Source organism: Lutra lutra, chromosome 12 (genome assembly GCF_902655055.1).
Source record: "Lutra lutra chromosome 12, mLutLut1.2, whole genome shotgun sequence".
Lineage (NCBI taxonomy): Eukaryota > Metazoa > Chordata > Mammalia > Carnivora > Mustelidae > Lutra > Lutra lutra.
The window spans coordinates 68,078,596-68,087,662 of NC_062289.1; the positions used below are offsets into that span (position 1 = coordinate 68,078,596).

Consider the following 9,067-nt stretch of genomic DNA (forward strand, 5'->3'; position numbering starts at 1 on the left):
GAGGGGAATCAGAGGGGGAGACAAACAATGTGAGACTATGGGCTCTGGTAAACAATCTGAGACGGTTTCAAAGGAGAAGGGGTGGGAAAGGGGTAACCAGGTGATGGGTATTAAGGTGGACACGTGTTGTAATGAGCACTGAGTCTTATATGCAACTAATGAATCACTGAACACAATGTACTGTACAGTGGCTAACTGAACATAACAAATGAAATAAATTCTAGCTTCACATGAAACATAGAAACAAACAAAAAAAGCATATATATATATATATATATATATATATATATACCTTAAGAACTTCTAAAACATTTTAAGTTCTTCTATCAAAGGTGGCTATTTTATCCTGTTTTTTTTAAAGATATTAAAATATGGAGGCATAATACTCCATAGTGTATATGGACCACATCTTCCTTATCCATTCATCTGTTGAAGGGCATCTTGGTTCTTTCCACAGTTTGGTGACAGTGGCCATTGCTGCTATAAACATTGGGGTACAGATGGCCCTTCTTTTCACTCCATCTGTATCTTTGGGGTAAATACCCAGTAGTGCAATGGCAGGGTCATAGGGAAGCTCTATTTTTAATTTCTTGAGGAATCTCCACACTGTCTTCCAAAGTGGCTGCACCAATTTGCATTCCCACCAACAGTGTAAGAGGGTTCTCCTTTCTCCACATCCTCTCCAACACATGTTGTTTCCTGTCTTGCTAATTTTGGCCATTCTAACTGGTTTAAGGTGATATCTCAATGTGGTTTTAATTTGAATCTCCCTGATGGCTAGTGATGATGAACATTTTTTCATGTGTCTGATAGCCATTTCTATGTCTTCATTGGAGAAGTGTCTGTTCATATCTTCTGCCCATTTTTGGATATGATTATCCGTTTTGTGTGTGTTGAGTTTGAGGAGTTCTTTATAGATCCTGGATATCAACCTTTTGTCTGTACTGTCATTTGCAAGTATCTTCTCCCATTCCATGGGTTGCCTCTTTGTTTTGTTGACTGTTTCCTTTGCTGTGCAGAAGCTTTTGATCTTGATAAAGTCCCCAAAATTCATCTTCACTTTTGTTTCCTTTGCCTTTGGAGACAAATCTTGAAAGAAGTTGCTGTGGCTGATATTGAAGAGGTTACTGCCTATTTTCTCCTCTAGGATTCTGATGGATTCCTGTGTCACGTTGAGATCTTTTATCCATTTTGAGTTTATCTTTGTGTATGGTGTAAGAGAATGGTCGAGTTTCATTCTTCTGCATATAGCTGCCCAGTTTTCCCAGCACCATTTATTGAAGAGACCGTCTTTTTTCCACTGTATATTTTTTCCTGTTTTGTCGAAGATTATTTGACCATAGAGTTGAGGGTCCATATCTGGGCTCTCTACTCTGTTCCACTGGTCTATGTGTCTGTTTTTATGCCAGTACCATGCTGTCTTGGTGATCATGGCTTTGTAGTAAAGCTTGAAATCAGGTAACATGATGCCCCCAGTTTTATTTTTGTTTTTCAACATTTCCTTAGCGATTCGGGTTCTCTTCTGATTCCATACAAATTTTAGGATTATTTGCTCCAGCTCTTAGAAAAATACCAGTGGAATTTTGATCGGAATGGCATTAAAAGTATAGATTGCTCTAGGCAGTATAGACATTTTCACAATGTTTATTCTTCTGATCCAAGAGCATGGAATGGTCTTCCATCTTTTTGTGTCTTCTTCAATTTCTTTCATGAGTGTTCTGTAGTTCCTTGAGTACAGTTCCTTTACCTCTTTGGTTAGGTTTATTCCCAGGTATCTTATGGTTCTTGGTGCTATAGTAAATGGAAACGATTCTCTAATTTCCCTTTCTGTATTTTCATTGTTAGTGTATAAGAAAGCCACTGATTTCTGTACGTTGACTTTGTATCCTGCTGCCTTACTGAATTGATGTATGAGTTCTAGTAGTTTGGGGGTGGAGTCTTTTGGTTTTCCATATAAAGAATCATGTCATCTGCAAAGAGAGAGACTTTGACTTCTTCATTGCCAATTTGGATACCTTTTATTTGTCTTTGTTTTCTGATTGCTGTTGCTAGGACTTCTAATACTCTGTTGAACAAGAGTGGTGAGAGTGGGCATCCTTGTCGTGTTCCTGATCTCAACGGGAAGGCTTCAAGCTTTTTCCCATTGAGGATGATATTTGCTGTGGGTCTTTCATAGATAGATTTTATGAAGTTCAGGAATGTTCCCTCTATCCCTCTACTTTGAAGCGTTTTAGTCAGGAACAGATGCTGGATTTTGTCAAATGCTTTTTCTGCATCAATTGAGAGGATCATGTGGTTCTTTTCTCTTCTCTTATTAATTTGTTCTATCACATTGATTGATTTGCGAATGTTGAACCATCCTTGTAACTCAGGTCCGAATCCCACCTGGTCATGGTGGATAATCTTTTTAATGTGCTGTTAGATCCTGTTTGCTAGGATCTTGTTGAGAATCTTAGCATCCATATTCATCAGGGTTATTGGTCTGAAATTCTCCTTTTTGGTGTGGCCTTTGCCTGGTTTGGGGATCAGGGTAATGCTGGCTTCATAGAAAGAGTCTGGAACTTTTCTTTCTGCTTCAATTTTTTGAAACAGCTTCAGGAGAATAGGTGTTATTTCTTCTTTGAAAGTTTGGTAGAAATCCCCAGGGAATCCATTAGGTCCTGGGCTTTTGTTTTTTGGGAGGTTTTTGATCACTGCTTCAATCTCTTTACTAGATATAGGTCTATTCAGATTGTCAATTTCTTCCTGGTTCAATGTTGGGAGTTTATAGTTTTCCAGGAATGCCTCCATTTCATCTAGGTTGCTTAGCTTATTGGCATATAACTGTTGATAATAACTTCTGATGATTGTTCCTACTTCCTTGGTGTTAGTTGTGATCTCTCCCTTTTCATTAATAATTTTATGGTTTTGGGCTTTCTCTCTTTTCTTTTGGATTAGTGTGGCCAATGGTTTATCAATCAAAATATGTATGGTTCAACTGTTTTAGAAGACACAGTTGAACCATACATATTTTCCTACAGTTTGAGACACAACACACAAGACAGAAAGGCTACAGCAGCTCCAAAAATCTCATACTGCAGTGATCCTGTTCACTTGACATGTAGTTTGTGGTTTTCCCAGTAATTCTCACTATTATGAAAATAGCAACTAATTTTTCAGATGGAAATTGTGGTCCCATCTAAAAGCAAATCATAAATCATAGCCTTGGGGGCCATGCCAGGATGCTGTTGGTGCCAGGAGACATAATTATAACACCACTATTAATGCTGCTTTCAGCACAAGAGATGGTAACTGTCTGTCTCAGAGACCCAGACACTGAGGGAAACTAGTCAGGGCAGACCGGGCCCTGGAACCTGAAAAGAGGAAAGACACACTCATTACATCAATGCTGGAGACTCAAGTGTGTCTGACTAGAGACAGTGGATCAACCCACATAGCCACGTGGACCCTTCCCTAGAGTCCTCATATGTGTCCTGAGAGAAGAGAAAGAGAAGGACCACAGTCTAAACCATGGTGGAGATGTTTCAACAGCACTGCCTTCTGAGACCACAGTTCCAGGCCTAAATTCCACATTCCTCTATTATCCCCTCCCTCAGACTCAAAAAAGGAAATTGCCTCCATTCAGTTGTGCTTCCCGCACCTTTCTCTTCCCACCTGCTCTGATCTAAGCCTTCATTCAGGGCACTTCTGCATCCTTGGGCAGCAGAAAATACCTGAAGAATTAAAACACAATGACATGGTTTTTCTAGGACAAAGCTCATGTTAGAGCCCAGGAAATGGAGCCAGAATTGGTATATCCCTTAGTTCTTATTATGGGAGTCCCCATGTGGTGGACAAATAATCCCAGAATTTACCCTTTGTGCTGTGTAGATTAAGCATAGCAACAGGATCATGAGCATAGCAACGGAAAATAAGAGAGATTCACTCTTTCCTTTGCTGGCACCAGAAACAGAGATGATGTTTTTCGCATGTCTCACAGCCTTCCTCTTCTTGGTAGTTTGGGTTCCTATGCTTCTTTTGGTCTCCTTCCTCACAAGGCTCTGAGCCCAAGACCTTGTGGTGTTTGTTGGACTTTTGAGTAAGAACTTATTGAGACACAATAGGTTTGGATCACCCTTCACACATGTCCTCCCTTGCAGAACTGAGGAGGAATCAGCTTATAGAACTTGATACAGGTCAGGATAAATCAGCCAGGACATTCTCCAAATCTAGGTCCTTACTGCCCCTTAGTGGTCACAGATGGTGCAACCCAAGCACCAGGGAAGGCAGTTGAGTGAGAATTGGAATCTCTCTCTGCTTTGCTCCTACTCCTCCTTCCTTCTTCCCCTTCCAGTCAGTACCAAGTCTCTAGATCCCTTGTCAATCCATTAGCATTCATTTGTCTTTGGCTCTGTCTTCCTCAGGAATGGAATAGGTCACCTACCACATCAGGTAGCTTGGACCGGCATCTCATGTCCAGGTAGCTTGTCCCCCTCCACAGCCTTGTCACAGAGTATGTGTTGGTGGGACAGTTCCTGGCTCAAGGCCAAGGTAACATTAAAGGTCAAATAAAACCAACGCAGGAAAGAAGTCTGGATAAGAACAATGACACGGGGAGGAAAAAACAAAACATTAGTTTCTCATGATGTTAATACCAAAAACATTGCATGAGGAATAGAGAACTCAGTCAGCATTGAGAACAACCTGAAGAAAACCATGATTTAGTTTTCCAGTATTTGTGGATCTGCTAGAAGGAAACTTGGGTCAGGATTACTCTAATGGTCTCAACTCCAGGACCTTTCATCAGAGTACATTTCTCTACTACATTCAACATTCTTGTCTTAATCTTCTCTGCACAGACACTAACTACCACGTAGTCCCACACCTTCTTGAAGTACATTACTCTCCATCCAGAGGGAGATTCCTGATCTGGTGTGTTTTCTAATCAATATAGATTAAAGGGGAAATCCTGATCAAGGTTGACTGGTTCCTGCCAAAAGAGAAGAGAAATGTCTCCTCGGGAAACAAGACTAGGAATTCTATGCAGCGTGGAAGCTCTAAAGAAACCATTTAAGTGCCACTATTCACATATCTATAACAGGTATTTCTAAGAGTGCAAGGGAGATGACATCTTGGCCTAGGGTTGGACCAGTTTCTTACCTGGCGGCCTCAGACATTGGGGCCAAATGAAAAGGGTCATTGGTAGAGGTGATAGTGTGCGTTTGGACAATCACAGTCATTCCTTTGTGTTTTAAATTTGCATGTACTATAATTTAGATAATAATATCTACTATTTTATACAATGCCAAGTTGTAACATGTTGACTTTTTCATAAATCAATAGGCTGGACATGTGAACATGGGTTTATAGCCTACCTGACTGAATACTTGTCTCTTGAAATCACTGTGGAGAGACCTCCTGAGAACTTTCTGGATCTCAATCACTTCCTCCAGGAAGTAAACCTTGAAATTTACAGTGAGTCACTTCCTTCTATTGAGGGTTCTGTTAGTACCAGGAACAAATCAGCTCTCCCTCTGCAAAAGGCAGGAGTCGCTGATTGATTTAAACCCTTTGGATTTCTGTGTCGACACAATACTAGGATATTCAAACAATAAATCTGACAGTGATCCAAAAGTGACAAATGACCATATGTACACAGTATCTTTATTTATCAATAAAAACAAAGCTAATATGATTAAAATATACAGAAATTAATACCCGGCATCTTATTTTGCAAGACAAATTAAAGATGATGATTTTTAAACACTATGAATTTTAAAATAGGAGAAAATGCAGAAATGATGCCATGGAATTGACTGACACTTAATGAGAATTTCTATGAACCCATGAATGAGAATTGCCCAGAGGGACTGATTCCCTGATTGCATTGAACAAAAACACACTGGTGGAGACTTAGACCATAGGGATACCTAAAATATTTCAAATCATCTCTATCAAAAGTTACCTCTTTAGGTGTGCATGTCTGGCTCAGTCAGTAGAGCGTGTGACTGTTGTTCAGGTTCATACATTTAAGCATCACATTGCGTGCAGTGAATACTTTAAAAAAGAGTTAAAAACATTTTTGTAAGGGGCACCTGGGTTGCTCAGTTGGTTAAGAGCCTGCCTTCCAGTCAGTCCATGATTCCAGGGTTCGGGGATTAAAGCCAGTATCAGGCTTATTGCTCAGCGGAAGTATGCTTCTGCCTCTGCCTCTCTGCACTCATGCTTTCCCTCTCATTCTCTCTCCCTCAAATTAATTAATTAATTAATTAAAATCATTTTTAAAAAGTGAGCTCTCTCCACCTAAAACTCACATAATCTCATACACCAATGTTACCTAAAATTTTAAACTAGCGTCCACTCTCTCTTCTTTTCATAAAAACATTTAAGGGTATATTGCTTCACTCTCTAAGAATATCAAAGAGCTGTTCCTACCTACAGCTTGAGATTCCACATATTCAAGATACAAAGGGCCCCGGCACCCCCATTGTGTCATATTGGAACCATACTCTTCACATAGTATCTGTGCTCAGGATTACTCTGTAAGCTTCCCTATTATTACATAATACCTCCTTTCTCAGAAGTTTATGGTGACCCCCATCTTAAAACAAGACTCACTAGAATAGGCGATGCTGCCTCCTACCCTCCTATGAACATGATGATACCTGTTGAGGATCCTATCGTTGCCATTCAAGTCTGGAGGCTCTCTTATACCAGATACCACAGAGAATAACCAGAGAGTGGCCCCTCAAACTCCTACAGGTTTTCTCCATAACAGCACACCTCCTCAGACAAGTACAGTCTTTGTACAGCCTTCCACAAATATGAGGGACAGACTCAGGTCTTTATTCAGTGTCCTCAAAAGCAAATGCTCCTTCCCACTGTGATGTGACACAGTGAATTAGGGGTCAATGTGTGGCACATTTCCATCCCAGACAATTAAAACATCAAACCGTTGTCCATTTATTGGGGGAAGAAACTAGGCAACTGGAAAGAGATTTGGAGAACTAATTAAAGGAGAGAACATAATGAGAGAGACATAGTTCTCAGGAAAGCTTACCATGCATCCTGACTTGAACCAAAGTGAGGGCATTACTAAGAGTGATAGTTTCACTGCTAAAATTAGGAAACGAAAAAAAAAAATAAAAAAAATAAAATTAGGAAACGTCTGGAAAACTGAGAACAAGTATTTATTGAAACACATTTCCTATGGTATACAGCAGGTTCAATTAATGGATAGAGAATTCTTGGATATAAATTGTGTGTATGTGTATTTAGTGATTTGTCATAACTGGGATTCCAGGTAGAATTGAGCTGGTTCTTTATGAACATCAGACATAATGGAGTTCCTTGAGGAACAGAGACAAGCTTTCTCTTCCCTGGTGGAAAATGGAAACATGTTGGAAAGAGCCCACCCTGTCAGGGAGACAGGGCTGAATTCAAGATAGCGATTCATTGGTCTGAGGGGAGGGAGGCTTCCACATATCATAGAGCCTCAACTCCAAATCCTCCTGCTCAGCTTCCTTGAATATGCGCTCAGAAAAAAAGGGGGGCATAGGAATAACAACATCTTCCTATTCTACACATTTCTTAACCTAAATATTCAGCTTTTCCCTGGGTGGCTGTATTCTCAAACACTGACATGCAGAATGTTAGCCCACCAAGGAGGATAATGTTGATTAGAATATGATGGACACTAAGTTAAACAAGACAAAGACATTTCTGAATAAATGATTCCAACCTGGACTAACAGGAGTGAAGGCTGTCATTTAAGGTAAGGATGTCCCTAAGAACTGTGAAAATTACACAAAGCACAGGTCTTTTTGTCCCTTTCTTAGATGAAAGGAAAGATCATCTTCTGGGAACACATCAAGGAACAGAGAGACTGATGATTTCCCCCAGACAATTCACCAGGAAGCCTGTTTCATTTTACTACATTGCATGATGGATTAGATCTAAGAGAGAACTGAATTCTCAAGGCCATATTGCATGAAACCCCCTCTGCACATGGTTAGATTTGAGGAAGCATCTTCAGAGCAAGCAGGGAGCCTGTGAGCACAGGGCAGGTTTTACTCATGAACGTGGACCACTGTGGTAAGTGTTATCACTTCTAAATGAGGTACAGTAATAATGAGCCTCATCTTCAGCCTGGAGCCTAGAGATGGTCAGGGAGGCTGTGTTGCCAGGCTTGGAGCCAGAGAAGCGATCAGGGATCCCTGATGGCCGATAACTGACATCATAAATCAGGAGTTTGGGGGACATTCCTGGGAGCTGTTGATACCAGGAGACATAATTATACCTCCCAATGTCATTGCTGGTTCCAACACAAGAGATGGTAACTATCTGTCCCAGAGCCCCAGACACTGAAGATGGCTGAGTCAGGGAGGATTGGGTCCAAGATCCTGAAAAAAGAAAGAACACAATATAGTCAGTTAAGTTCTGGGGACCCAGGTGAGTCTGAGGAGGAGAAAAAGGATGAGCTCTGGTGTTCCATGCTCCCTTCCCTGGAGGGCTCACCTGTTTCCTGAGTGAGAAGAGTGAGAAGGACCAGAGGCCATGGTGGAGATGCCCCAAGAGCACTGCCTTCTGATAACCTAAGCCTGGGTCTGCCTCCCCCATAAATCTCTTATCTCCTCCCCATGTCTCAGAAGGGGGAGGGGCCTCCATGCAAATGTTCTTCTTGACCTGCCTCTCTTCACCCACTCTGACCTGACTCTCTAGTCTAGATACTTCTGCATCCCTGGGCAGCAGAGCTTAGCTATCCACATACTAAAACATTTCACATGCATTTTCTGAATCATGAGAGAGAGCCCATGACACATTCCAGGAATTCAAGCCAGCCCTGAATTATGCTTACCTTCCACTGGTGACATCTTAGTGTGGATGGGAGGGGAATCCAAGGACCACATTGGTGTGTGGGAGGAGGGAAAAAAATGCTATCCAGCCTGGCTGAGATTAGGGGAGATTCAATTACTCCTCTTCCAGGGACCACAGGCAGAGCTCTGGTCTCAGTCTCCCTCAACTCCATCTTGGTGTCCCTCAGTTAACTTGTCCTCAATCATCACTCATCTGTTCTACTGTGGTTTGA

General features: G+C 41.2%; 1 gene segment (V, D, J or C); it reads right to left on the reverse strand.

Moving 5' to 3' along the window:
- Positions 1 to 8,052: 8,052 nt before the first annotated feature.
- Positions 8,053 to 8,852, reverse strand: LOC125081774 (immunoglobulin lambda variable 2-11-like). The segment is given in 2 exon segments: positions 8,053 to 8,381; positions 8,837 to 8,852. Coding segments are annotated over 2 exon segments (345 nt in total).
- Positions 8,853 to 9,067: the final 215 nt, after the last annotated feature.